Genomic DNA, 14,651 nt, shown 5'->3' with positions numbered 1-14,651 from the left:
AACTGGCGTAGACATCAGATTACGCCCCCATGACGCAAAAAAAAACTAACATAAAAAAATCGTAACTAACCGAGTTATGCTGGCGCGCACATTCCTTGAGAAACTTAAATTTTTTTTAACTTTTGCCAAAAAAAGGTGGCGCGCGCCAAAAAAAACAACACAAATCACTGGGGAAAATGGAGCCCTAAAGTAGCAGTTTAAAAAAAAAATAGCAAATATTTCTATTTTATACACTCTAAGTTTGTGAACCAGATGTTAGGAGTTTACTTGCCAGTTATAATACAAAATTCTGATCACCTTCCACTTCTGCAAGGCGAACTAGGAGGATGAATGGCTATAAAACCTCACATTACAACAGTGACTTCAAAAAGTACTTCATTGGCTATAAAGTGCTTTGGGATGGCTGATGGTCTCGAACGGCACTATATAAATGCAAATCTTTCTTTTTAAATGATGGGTTGGGCAGAATCAGAGAGACTATCTGAAGAATAAGTTTGAGTGCACTTTTTAAAATATTGTTTTCTCCTCTCCGTTTCTTCAATATTGCTCCATTTGCATTGCAATTCCTGAGTCAATTTTCCACAAAAGTAGTAGAGATTATGGGGACTCCATCAAAAACTCATGTCACTCTGTATAAACAGAACAGCTCTTTTGGCTACATTAAGGAGCTGACATTGCACTAATCTAATAGGCATTAATACTTTTGCTGTTGAAGAAGACTAATATTCATTTATCATTAATAGCCAGAGAAAGGAGTTCTTTCTCTCCCTTGCCACATATAGGGCATCCCTGCTCAACAGATTGTGCATATCACCACCATTACTAGAATCAGACCTATAAATAAAAGTCACATTATTCCATCAAACCAAATTAGGATAAATCAGACAAAATGCTTTATCCTGTACTGGTAGACTTCTAAACTTGCCAACGAAGATCAGATTAATGAACAGAATGGAATTATGATCCATTTTGTCTAAATAATCACAGGCAGTCCCTTGAATGGGGATGACTTGCTTCCACGAGTTCACAGGTGTTTCGATGAAGGACCCGATGTTCCAGTGCTGAACTCCAATTGAGGGGATGGAAGATGCCAGTGCGTGGATTTAAAAGAAAACGTGTGGTGACCGTTGCACACCAGCCACCACGCAGGTTTGAGAGCTAGGTCTTGGTCCAGTGGCAAGGATTAACCAAGACGACTGGAGACCTGCTTTGCTGCACAGACCTAGCGCGCACACATATCGCAGTGTGGGCTGGCCTGTGCTGCCCCTGGGCCCCCGGCTCTTCTGGGCCCCATGCCCTCATCTGCCGCACCTCCGCCCCGACCTTCCCACTCCTCTGTACCTGGGCCCTGCCGATGTTCCTGCCTGTGCTCCAAAACAGCTACCATAAGATTATTCCTTCTGTAAATAAAGTGGCAATATATACTGCATGAATAAAGCAAAAAGCTTTTTTAAAAACATTTGATGACGTCACCCAGTTACCCATCCCAAAATCGGCGCACTCTTGGAGCAACTCGTGCTGGAGTTTGAAGTGATATGCTGCTCCAGCTCTTTTATAGCCCAACTTGCGGAGCTGTTCTCTCTGGGACATCGTGTCTAAATAATAACATGCATGCCACTACCATAAGATTATTCCTTCTGTAAATAAAGTGCCAATATATACTGCATGAATAAAGCAAAAAGCTTTTTTAAAAACATCATATTATTCGAGCATTCATACGCAGTTGACAGTAACTATATTATTTTCACGAGTTTGCATCCATATTTTTTGAAATCACTGAACATTTTGACCATAGTACTTAAGAGGAGCACATTGATGCATTAAGGTTAATTGGCATGTGCTTATACTGGAAGTAATGCAGGTTTGTGGATTGAAGTAATTTATTCTGGGTTTCTCGAACCCAGTTGAGTCAGGAAAAATTAGAGATACTGCCTGCTAATGATCCCCATGGTTTTTCGGAGATTGGCTGGGGGGTGGGGGGGTATCATTGTTGCCTGCCAATATAAGAACATAAGAATTAGGAACAGGAGTAGGACATCTAGCCCGCTCCGCCATTCAATAAGATCATGGCTGATCTGGTCGTGGGCTCAGCTCCACTTACCCGCCCTCTCCCCGTAACCCTTAATTCCATTATTGGTTAAAAATCTATCTATCTGTGACTTGAATACATTCAATGAGCTAGCCTCAACTGCTTCCTTGGGCAGAGAATTCCACAGATTCACAACCCTCTGGGAGAAGAAATTCTTTCTCAACTCAGTTTTAAATTGGCTCCTCTGTATTTTGAGGCTGTGCCCCCTAGTTCTAGTCTCCCCTACCAATGGAAACAACCTCTCTGCCTCTATCTTGTCTATCCCTTTCATGATTTTAAATGTTTCTATAAGATCACCCCTCATCCTTCTGAACTCCAAGGAGTAAAGACCCAGTCTACTCAATCTATCATCTTAAGGTAACCCCCTCATTTCTGGAATCAGCCTAGTGAATCGTCTCTGTACCCCTTCCAAAGCTAGTATATCCTTCCTTAAGTAAGGTGACCAAAACTGCACGCAGTACTCCAGGTGCGGCCTTACCAATACCTTATACAGTTGCAGCAAGACCTCCCTGCTTTTGTACTCCATCCCTCTCGCAATGAAGGCCAACATTCCATTCGCCTTCCTGATTACCTGCTGCACCTGCAAACTAACCTTTTGGGATTCATGTACAAGGACCCCCAGGTCCCTCTGCACCACAGCATGTTGTAATTTCTCCCCATTCAAATAATATTCCCTTTTACTGTTTTTTTCCCCCAAGGTGGATGACCTCACACTTTCTGACATTGTATTCCATCTGCCAAACCTTAGCCCATTCGCTTAACCTATCCAAATCTCCTTGCAGCCTCTGAGTCCTCTACACAACCCGCTTTCCCACTAATCTTAGTGTCATCTGCAAATTTTGTTGCACTACACTCTGTCCCCTCTTCCAGGTCATCTATGTATATTGTAAACAGTTGTGGTCCCAGCACCGATCCCTGTGGCACACCACTAACCACTGATTTCCAACCGGAAAAGAACCCATTTATCCCGACTCTCTGCTTTCTGTTCGCCAGCCAATTCTCTATCCATGCTAATACATTTCCTCTGACTCCGCGTACCTTTATCTTCTGTAGTAACCTTTTGTGTGGCACCTTATCGAATGCCTTCTGGAAATCTAAATACACCACATCCATTGGTACACCTCTATCCACCATGCTCGTTATATCCTCAAAGAATTCCAGTAAGTTAGTCAAACATGATTTCCCTTTCATGAATCCATGTTGCGTCTGCTTGATTGCACTATTCCTATCTAGATGTCCCGCTATTTCTTCCTTAACGATAGTTTCAAGCATTTTCCCCACTACAGATGTTAAACTAACCGGCCTATAGTTACCTGCCTTTTGCCTGCCCCCTTTTTTTAAACAGAGGCGTTACATTAGCTACTTTCCAATCCGCTGGTACCTCCCCAGAGTCCAGAGAATTTTGGTAGATTATAACGAATGTATCTGCTATAACTTCCGCCATCTCCTAATACCCTGGGATGCATTTCATCAGGACCAGGGGACTTGTCTACCTTGAGTCCCATTAGCCTGTCCAGCACTACCCCCCTAGTGATAGTGATTGTCTCAAGGTCCTCCCTTCCCACATTCCTGTGGCCTGCAAATTTTGGCATGTTTTTGTGTCTTCCACTGTGAAGACGGAAGCAAAATAATTGTTTAAGGTCTCAGCCATTTCCACATTTCCTATTATTAAATCCCCCTTTTCATCTGCTAAGGGACCAACATTTACTTTAGTCACTCTTTTCCGTTTTATATATCTGTAAAAGCTTTTACTATCTGTTTTTATGTTTTGCGCAAGTTTACCTTCGTAATCTATCTTCCCTTTCTTTATTGCTTTTTTAGTCATTCTTTGCTGTTGCTTAAAATTTTCCCAATCCTCTAGTTTCCCACTAACCTTGGCCACCTTATACGCATTGGTCTTTGATTTGATACTTTCCTTTATTTCCTTGGTTATCCACGGCTGGTTATCCCTTCTCTTGCCGCCCTTCTTTTTCACTGGAATATATTTTTGTTGCGCACTATGAAAGAGCTCCTTAAAAGTCCTCCACTGCTCCTCAATTGTCCCAATGGGTGGGACACTACTCTTAGTCTCCTTTCTTCATCAGGTGTTTGGGTAGGAGCTAGCAGGGAGGAAGAGATGATGCTAAGGTGAGTCTCCAAGAATAGACCACAGACTGCTTGGTATTTCTCCAATTTCAGGCTGGAGCCAAAAAAATCAATCAGATTGGGATATGTCTCAAGGTATCGGAATCTCATTTGTTTTTGAGGGCTTATTTCTTGTTCTCTCCCACTTTTGTTCAATAACAAATCTGAGCTAAATCACTGCCATACTCTATAACCAATACATGGAATATGTTCAAAGTTAATTGGTGATTGCTGAATTGAAATAAATTCATGGCGTTATGACCAATATAATTTGATCAAGAGCAGCAAGGCCCAAGGATGGAGTACATGAACCAGAGTCCTGATATTATTAGGATCATGGAATAAATTTCAAATCACTGACCATATAATCCAAATAAACTCCTTAGCTTATTGTATATTTAATTTGAAAATCAATGTACCTGATTTCTCATGTTGGATCTCAAACTCTGCACCAGCAGAGCCAAGAAGAGATGCTCCATGTTTCAAAAGACGTGATATATCAAATCTATCAAAGCTCAAACGATCCAAAGATGTTTCGTCTGTTGAATTTTCGGAGACAGGCTCTAAAATTAAATTAAATTCAACAGCAATTAGTCATAATTAGAGAAAATAATACACCACTCCATATTGAACAGAAATGCAAGAATCATTCTGGATTTGCACATTTTGACTTCTGAAAGAAAATATTATAAGCCCACCTTACACCACCTTTGACCCCGTTTCATATCAGTAAAATTGCATTTCTTGTAACTAGTTCTGGACTTGTAGTACAACTAGGTAGATGCAAGTACAACCAGCCTCAAAAGCTAACCCCCAAAGCACAACTTCAGTGAGCTATGTAATTCAGATGCTAGACAGTAAGTTTGCAAGAGTTCTCAAATGAGCTAAGAAGCAGCAAGCATTCATGTGGTACAAAGGCTTTGCAAAATAATTTGAAAGATCATTGTATATCTGCAGCACAAGGAACATTCTAGGCATGCAACAAACCCAGCAACACCAAATGGTACAGGTACAGCGTTGAGAATTCAGAACCCTCAGGACCAAGGCCATTCCGTATTCCAGGCTTTCAATTGTCTTTCAGACGTCGCGAATCCGGAAACACCCGAGCCCAGGTTCGGGCATTTCCGGATTTCGGAACATCAGAAAGGGGGAGGTCACCGCAGAGGAGCTGTTTGGGCCACCCGGCCCAGTCGAGGAGGTGGTGCTCGGGTCGGCCGGCCCCATCGCAAAGGAGGCGTTTGGGCGGGCCGGCGAAGAGGCCCCAAGGGAAGGGCAGCAGCGGTGAGCGGGGCAAGGCCAGAGGTCGGGCAGCGGCAGCGCCCAGAGGTCAGCAGCGTTAGCGTGTCCGGATTCCAGACAACCCTGCCGGAGTCTGGAACTCCGGATTCTTGACGCTGCACCTGTACTGGATTGATCATGATGGTGTAGTGTTCTGTAGATTGGTGCCATCATTTAAAAAAACGAATACACATGACTTGAGAAGGAAGTGGAAATTGTCATAAGAATCTCAGTGCTACAGCAACTGACTGAACGCCCAAAGCATCCTATGTACAAGGTGAACAGCTATTCCTTCATCATAGAAACCTTTGGTCACCCAGCCATTTGACACAAGGAACACCTATTACGCGGCAAAATACTGGAAAAGTTTGCATTTACTTGGAATTATCTCAATAATTACTTTTATCTCAATTTTATTTTCTTCTTGCACAGGTCTATTACTATAAATTAACTAACTTGGTTATGAATGGTTATCTTCATCTATGCATAGAATGGCAGTACCTTGCTTTAGCTTTGGAGTAGGGTTCCATTCAGATACATTCTTCACAATCGCTTCTACTGCTTGGCCGGCTGCAATGCGAGTGTCCCAGTTAGGACTGCGTAAATATGTTAAAACCTGGATTTAAAAAAGCGAATATTTTTATTTATTTATGCATTTACAAAATATCACTCAAAACAATGTTTGAGATTACTGAAGTCATGTTCCTACATATTAAATAGTAACTAGATAGATCAAGCAGTTCACAACCAATGCACAATACTGAATCCCAAAATCATATTGTACTTCCCATGGGTGTCTGAAGGTCGATCAACTAAGTTGGGTGAAAGATCAACTTGTCTGATTAGCTACTTAAAAAAATGGAAATAGAAAATTTAAGCCAACACTATGCTAAACTGCAGTTTTCATACATCAGGATTAAAGCAATGAGCTTTGAAAACAGCTCAGCAATTTTAAAAATAAACATCCAATTAAGTTTTACTTGAGGATACCAGTACTGATCAATTGCAAGTAAGCCTACTTTTACAACAGAACTCGGTGCACACACACAAGAAAAATGATTGGTGAGAAAATGCATATGCTGAATTGAGTGCAGATGCAAAGCTACATTGTTCTATAAACAGTCAAAACAAGCACAATCATACAACACAGTGCACACCCGGGACTGATCAACAGCACAGAAGGAAGTGAAAACACTTGAGGGCAGGTGAGTAACACAATATCACACTCTCTCTTTCTTCCTTGCCCACACTCTTCACCCTCATAAAAGCAACACTACTAATCCTTTACCTTACACTCTGGGCAAAGGCACCTACAACTCTTCTAACGCCAACTGTCTTGCACAACCCTAAAACACCTTCCTCCACAGACAGAGAGAGTGCAGGAGAGGAAGAGGAGAGGAACCAATGTCCTAGGGGGAGTGTTTGCTAGTGCTGTTGGGGAGGAGTTAAACTGATATGGCAGGGGGATGGGAACCAATGCAGGGAGACAGAGGGAAACAAAAAAGGAGGCAAAAGCAAAAGACAGAAAGGAGATGAGGAAAAGTGGAGGGCAGAGAAATTTAAGGCAAAGAATAAAAAGGGTCATTGTACAGCAAAATTCTAAAAGGACAAAGGGTGTTAAAAAAAACAAGCCTAAAGGCTTTGTGTCTTAATGCAAGGAGTATCCGCAATAAGGTGGATGAATTAACTGTGCAAATAGATGTTAACAAATATGATGTGATTGGGATTACGGAGACGTGGCTCCAGGATGATCAGGGCTGGGAACTCAACATCCAGGGGTATTCAACATTCAGGAAGGATAGAATAAAAGGAAAAGGAGGTGGGGTAGCAATGCTGGTTAAGGAGGAGATTAATGCAATAGTTAGGAAGGACATTAGCTTGGATGATGTGGAATCTATATGGGTAGAGCTACAGAACACCAAAGGGCAAAAAACGTTAGTGGGAGTTGTGTACAGACCTCCAAACAGTAGTAGTGATGTTGGGGAGGGCATCAAACAGGAAATTAGGGGTGCATGCAATAAAGGTGCAGCAGTTATAATGGGTGACTTTAATATGCACATAGATTGGGCGAGCCAAACTGGAAGCAATACGGTGGAGGAGGATTTCCTGGGCGTGCATAAGGGATGGTTTTTTAGACCAATATGACGAGGAACCAACTAGGGGGAGGGGGGGGGGGGGGGGGAGGCCATCTTAGACTGGGTGTTGTGTAATGAGAGAGGATTAATTAGCAATCTCGTTGTGCGAGGCCCCTTGGGGAAGAGTGACCATAATATGGTGGGATTCTGCATTAGGATGGAGAATGAAACAGTTAATTCAGAGACCATGGTCCAGAACTTAAAGAAGGGTAACTTTGAAGGTATGAGGCGTGAATTGGCTAGGATAGATTGGCGAATGATACTTAAGGGGTTGACTGTGGATGGGCAATGGCAGACATTTAGAGACCGCATGGATGAACTACAACAATTGTACATTCCTGTCTGTCGTAAAAATAAAAAAGGGAAGGTGGCTCAACCGTGGCTATCAAGGGAAATCAGGGATAGTATTAAAGCCAAGGAAGTGGCATACAAATTGGCCAGAAATAGCAGCGAACCTGGGGACTGGGAGAAATTTAGAACTCAGCAGAGGAGGACAAAGGGTTTGATTAGGGCAGGGAAAATGGAGTACGAGAAGAAGCTTGCAGGGAACATTAAGACGGATTGCAAAAGTTTCTATAGATATGTAAAGAGAAAAAGGTTAGTAAAGACAAACGTAGGTCCCCTGCAGTCAGAATCAGGGGAAGTCATAACGGGGAACAAAGAAATGGCGGACCAATTGAACAAGTACTTTGGTTCGGTATTCACTAAGGAGGACACAAACAACCTTCCGGATATAAAAGGGGTCAGAGGGTCTAGTAAGGAGGAGGAACTGAGGGAAATCCTTATTAGTCGGGAAATTGTGTTGGGGAAATTGATGGGATTGAAGGCCGATAAATCCCCAGGGCCTGATGGACTGCATCCCAGAGTACTTAAGGAGGTGGCCTTGGAAATAGTGGATGCATTGACAGTCATTTTCCAACATTCCATTGACTCTGGATCAGTTCCTATGGAGTGGAGGGTAGCCAATGTAACCCCACCTTTTAAAAAAGGAGGGAGAGATAACAGGGAATTATAGACCGGTCAGCCTGACATCGGTAGTGGGTAAAATGATGGAATCAATTATTAAGGATGTCATAGCAGTGCATTTGGAAAGAGGTGATATGATAGGTCCAAGTCAGCATGGATTTGTGAAAGGGAAATCATGTTTGACAAATCTTCTGGAATTTTGAGGATGTTTCCAGTAGAGTGGACAATGGAGAACCAGTTGACGTGGTATATTTGGACTTTCAGAAGGCTTTCGACAAGGTCCCACACAAGAGATTAATGTGCAAAGTTAAAGCACATGGGATTGGGGGTAGTGTGCTGACATGGATTGAGAACTGGTTGTCAGACAGGAAGCAAAGAGGAGGAGTAAATGGGGACTTTTCAGAATGGCAGGCAGTGACTAGTGGGGTACCGCAAGGTTCTGTGCTAGGGCCCCAGCTATTTACACTGTACATTAATGATTTAGACGAGGGGATTAAATGTAGTATCTCCAAATTTGCGGATGACACTAAGTTGGGTGGCAGTGTGAGCTGCGAGGAGGATGCTATGAGGCTGCAGAGCGACTTGGATAGGTTAGGTGAGTGGGCAAATGCATGGCAGATGAAGTATAATGTGGATAAATGTGAGGTTATCCACTTTGGTGGTAAAAACAGAGAGACAGACTATTATCTGAATGGTGACAGATTAGGAAAAGGGGAGGTGCAAAGAGACCTGGATTTGAGTACAGGGGCAGGGAGGTGTTGCTACAGTTGTACAGGGCCTTGGTGAGGCCACACCTGGAGTATTGTGTACAGTTTTGGTCTCCTAACCTGAGGAAGGACATTCTTGCTATTGAAGGTTCACCAGACTGATTCCCGGGATGGCGGGACTGACCTATCAAGAAAGACTGGATCAACTGGGCTTGTATTCACTGGAGTTCAGAAGAATGAGAGGGGACCTCTTAGAAACGTTTAAAATTCTGACGGGGTTAGACAAGTTAGATGCAGGAAGAATGTTCCCAATGTTGGGGAAGTCCAAACCCAGGGGTCACAGTCTAAGGATAAGGGGTAAGCCATTTAGGACCGAGATGAGGAGAAACTTCTTCACCCAGAGAGTGGTGAACCTGTGGAATTCTCTACCACAGAAAGTTGTTGAGGCCAATTCACTAAATATATTCAAAAAGGAGTTAGATGAAGTCCTTACTACTAGGGGGATCAAGGGGTGCGGTGAGAAAGCAGGAATGGGGTACTGAAGTTGCATGTTCAGCCATGAACTCATTGAATGGTGGTGCAGGCTAGAAGGGCCGAATGGCCTACTCTCGCACCTATTTTCTATGTTTCTATGTTAAGAGGGAGAGCACGAGCGCGAGACAGAGCGCGCGCGCGGGGGAGGAAGGGAGAGTGCGAGACAGAGCGCGCACGAGGGAGCCCGAACGAGAGACCAAGATCAAGAGTGAGCGCCAGAGACCGAGAGAGCGACGGGGGGGGGGGGGGGGGGAGGGGAGGCATGCGACAAAATCTCGAATTTTGAAAAGGGAGTTGAGAATGATGAACTTGCAGGGTTATGGACAAAAAAAAACACAGATGTGGGGACTAAGCATGACTGCTCTTTCAATGAGCCAGTAAAAGTACGAAGGGCCGAATGCTCTTCTGTGCTGATAGTTTCTATGATTCTATGACTACCTGGAAGGTAGGGAAAAACATGTTCACTGTGTAGCCAGACCAGAGAATAAATACCTACCTGTGCTCTGCTTTTTGCTATTTCACTCAGATTATATTTCACTTGGAGATGGATTTTTTTTTAAACAAAAGAAACATGTTGAAGAAATTAATGGATATAAAATGGGGAGTTCTTTCTTCGTCAAATTAAATTTTAGGATTGTCAACTCTTGAATTGCTCGGGAAACTTCCTCCCTGGTACTACTGCTGGCAACCCAGGAGAAAAAGACTTTTGCTTGTGCAGTTTGCGCCTCAGAATCTCAATTCCCGCCGTACACTATCCTGGCCGTCACCATGGGGCTCAAGGCACGGTCCATATTCGGTTTCAGCTAATGAGCCATTCATTCAATTCTGGAATTTCCTCATGGCTGGTCGCCTTGAGGCTGCAAATGCAGCTTGCCACGTTACAATGCTACAAAGCACCAGTGGGTCGATGCTGTGTAAGATTGGGATAAAAAAAAACACATTTCACTCCGATTATCTTTCACTTGGGGAGGACTATTGGAGGTTATTTTTAAAACATGTGTTAAAGGAATTAATTAATATAAAATTGGTTGAACTTTCTTAGTCAGCTTAAAGCAAACTAATGTCCTTTGCTGCAACTGATCTGAAAAAGGAGAGCGCGAAGCAGAGGAAAAATAACATCTGCTAAAAGCAGTCATCTCATTGCAGCCTTGTTAATACATACAAACATTCAAGAGTGTTTTTCCTGCATGATCAGCAATGCCTTATGCCTTGCTGATCCCTATGCCTTTAAACATCGTTTCCTGCGAATTCCAAATGAGAAATTTTCCCCATCTCCTGTCTAACCAGCGACTGGTACATGGTAAAAACTGCATTCCAGTTCTACTCTCCCCCATTGAGAGTATTTTGAGAGACAAAGTTTGGAAATTCCAGTGGTGCATGTGTTTCTTAAAAAAAAAAATGCTTTAGTAAATGCCTCAAAGTTTAGCAATGTACAGAAGTGGTTTGATGCACTTATTACTTTATACAGTTTGGAATTCCAGTTTATTGCTTAATTAAGATCAGAAACTTCAGTGTTCAATGCCTCCTTGTTTCTTGATAAAAATTGCTCGGAAGGTTGGTAGTCTGCTGTTCTGTAATTTACTTTTTCAAACTTTGGAAACCCAGGATTTAAGAAATGCTTACAGTCAACTAAAGTAGATTAGCCCTCGAGAGCAGACATCTGTTAAGTGTTACAAATCAAGTAAGTTACTATCTTGGTATAAATACTGATGAATGCACAGCACTTAAGTTTCTTGTCTTTGAGACACGAGAAATCTGCAGTTTGAGAGTTTGAACTTGTAACTGTTAATGTAAAATTGGAGAAGTGTGCGCTACTGTGCCATTGCTGACCATGAGTAGTGGCATACATGAATTACTGAGAGATATGTTTTTCCTGTATAGGAACGCTATCACTGCTTGTTACAGTTGAACTTTTCTTTATTATTTTGAGAAATCCCTTGAGCACTGCATATCCAGTGCTATCTACAAACAATTGTGCAGAAAATGTTGAAAACACTCAGCAAGCCAGACAAGGACAAAAATCGCACTGTTCCAACTGAGCGACCCCTGTGCAGATGCGGCAAGTGTGACTAATGGCGACGCTACCATAAATTTATTGCGGTTTCACTTTAGCCTAACAGCCAACTGTAACTCTGGCTCGCGAGCAATAATAGCATTTTGCACTAATCCGGTTTTAATGGAGAATCTTGGTGGTGGCTCGTAACATAGTGATTCCCAAGGTACCATGAAAAAGGAAAAAGTACTATGCCCGGTATTGTATTTCCAATGACAACTGGTGTAAGGAGGACAGAATATAAAAACTGGCTTTGCAAATTGGATGACTTCACGGCTAAATGAATTTTGCGTCATCAAGCATTTTTCATTAAATAGGATGGGAGATATACAAAACACAAAGATGCAATGAAAAATTGACAACCGACACTTGAACATGCATTTTGTTCTCAAAAATAAAAGACACTTCAGGAACGACTAGTTAAAATTGGAGAAAGTTATCATGGTGTGACTCATCACGTTATTCCAGTCAAGATTGTGGTAACAAATTGCTTCCAAATTTCACACCAGAGGATTTAAAAATTGCAAAAAATATAAAGTGCCTATGGGCACACAAAAGCAACCAGCAATATGGAGAATGGTTTGTCTCAGAAATCACAGGAACTTTTAGTTAATTATCTTGAATTAGTAAATTTTTTTCTCAATTGGAATAGACACCTGAAATAGCAGAAAGAAGCTTTTTCCCTACAGTAGTTTGTTATTTTTCAAGGATTGAAGGAATTAAATATGGCTTACTTGATTTTTACTATGAGAACGCTTAAAAAAAAACGATACCATCGCTGCACAAATTTCAAACATTAAAGAAGGGAATGGCCTTAGTATAGTCTGCATGTTATCCCATGTCATGAATAATGACTCTCGCCAATATTGGGAAAGGCAGGTCAGTTTACCAGAAGCTGAAAGAACTTAAAAGTCAATGATTCAGGTTGGATGCAAGTGCCGTGTAATTCAGAACTGTTAAAAATGCCAAGAACGCTTTGAATTTTGACATGGAATGTCTATTGTGAAAGTTCTCTTCCTCCGTTAAAAATTTTCTGACTTTACAGAAATGGAGTACAAGGGATTTCTGCATCATGTGCCAACAAAGTGGCTGTCCCTTCTGCCTGCGTTAAGCAACTCATACAATGCTGGCCTGCATTAATGGTAAATTTTGTTTTGGAGAAAATATGCAAAGATTATATTGGAAGCATTCAGTGAGGATGATCTGCAGTCTTTTCTTCAATGTTGCATTTACTTCACGTATAATCTGATGAGAGTATTTTATGAAGCACTCAAAATACAATGATGCCACCTGTACAGATCTAGATGGTCATGGAAGGTCTTTGTTCTAAACTACAACAACATTTATATAGCGCCTTTAACGTAGTGAAACATCCCAAGACGTTTCACAGGAGTATTATGAGATAAAAAATTACACTGAGCCGCACAAGTAGAAATTAGTGTAGGTAACCAAAAGCTTGGTCAAAGAGCTAAGTTTTAAGAAGCATCTTGAAAGTGGAAAGAGAGGCAGAGAGGTTTAGGCAGGGAGTTCGAGCTTGGGGCCTCGGCAACAGAAGGCACGGCCACCAATGGCTGAGCAATTATAATCAGAGATGCTCAAGAGGGCAGAATTAGAGGAGGAGTGCAGACATCTCGGTGGGGTTGTGGGGCTGGAGGAGATTAAAAGGTAGGGAGGGGAGAGGCCATGGAGGGATTTGAAAATAAAAGGATGAGAATTTTGAAATCGAGGCATTGCTTAACTGGAAACCGATGTAGGTCAATGAGCACAGTTGTGATGGGACTTGTGCGAGTTAGGACATGGGCAGTCGAGTTTTGGATCACCTCTCGTTTATGTAGGGTAGAATGTGGGAGGCCAGCCAGGAGTGCGTTGGAATAGTCAAGTCTAGGAGGTAACAAAGGCATGGATGAGGGCTTCAGCAGCGGATGAGCTGAGGCAAGGGCGGAGACAGGCGATGTTACGGAGGTGGAAATAGTCGGTCTTCGTTATAAGAACATAAGAAATAGAAGCAGGAGTAGGCCATACGGCCCCTCAAGCCTGCTCCGCCATTTAATACGATCATGGCTGATCAGATCATGGACTCAGGTCCACTTCCCTGCCCGATCTCCATAACCCCTTATGGTTTAAGAAACTGTCTATTTCTGTCTTAAATTTATTCAATGTCCCAGCTTCCACAGCCCTCTGAGGCAGCGAATTCCACAGATCCACAACCCTCAGAAGTAAGTTCTCCCCATCTCAGTTTTAAATGGGCAGCCCCTTATTTTAAGATAATGCCCTCTAGTTCCAGTCTCCGCACTCAGTGGAAACATCCTCTCTGCATCCACCTTGTCAAGCACCCTCATAATCTTATACGCTAGTGGGAGGTGTGTACAGACCACCAAACAGTCATAAGTGAGGTTGGGGATGGCATCAAACAGGACATTAGGGATGTGTGCAATAAAAGGTACAGCAGTCATCATGGGTGACTTTAAACTACATATAGATTGGGCTAAACAACGGTGAAGGATTTCCTGGAGTGTATTAGGGATGGTTTTCTAGACCAATATGTCGAGGAACTAACTAGAGAGAGCAAGCCATCCTAGAGTGGGTGTTCTCTAATGAGGGAGGATTAATTAGCAATCTTGTTGTGTGAGGCCCCTTGGGGAAGAGTGACCATAATGTGGTAGAATTCTTCATTAAGATGGAGAGTGACACAGTTAATTCAGAGACTAGAGTCCTGAACTTAAAGAAAGGTAACTTCGACAGTATGAGACGTGATTTGGCTAGGA

General features: G+C 42.4%; 1 protein-coding gene across 2 annotated transcripts in view; it reads right to left on the bottom strand.

Annotated features, from left to right (window-relative positions):
- The window catches only part of btaf1 (BTAF1 RNA polymerase II, B-TFIID transcription factor-associated), a 215,145-nt gene that overhangs the window by 144,048 nt on the left and 56,446 nt on the right, over positions 1 to 14,651 (bottom strand). For both annotated transcript variants that reach the window (XM_070876808.1, XM_070876809.1), the window contains exons 3-4: positions 5,993 to 6,107; positions 4,633 to 4,776 (exon numbers count right to left, since the gene is read on the bottom strand). In XM_070876808.1, coding sequence (XP_070732909.1) covers positions 4,633 to 4,776; positions 5,993 to 6,107 — 259 coding nt within the window. The remainder of the gene's footprint in view (positions 1 to 4,632; positions 4,777 to 5,992; positions 6,108 to 14,651) is intronic.

The sequence above is a fragment of the Pristiophorus japonicus genome, chromosome 3 (genome assembly GCF_044704955.1).
Source record: "Pristiophorus japonicus isolate sPriJap1 chromosome 3, sPriJap1.hap1, whole genome shotgun sequence".
NCBI lineage: Eukaryota > Metazoa > Chordata > Chondrichthyes > Pristiophoridae > Pristiophorus > Pristiophorus japonicus.
This window is presented reverse-complemented; position numbering and strand designations above follow the sequence as displayed.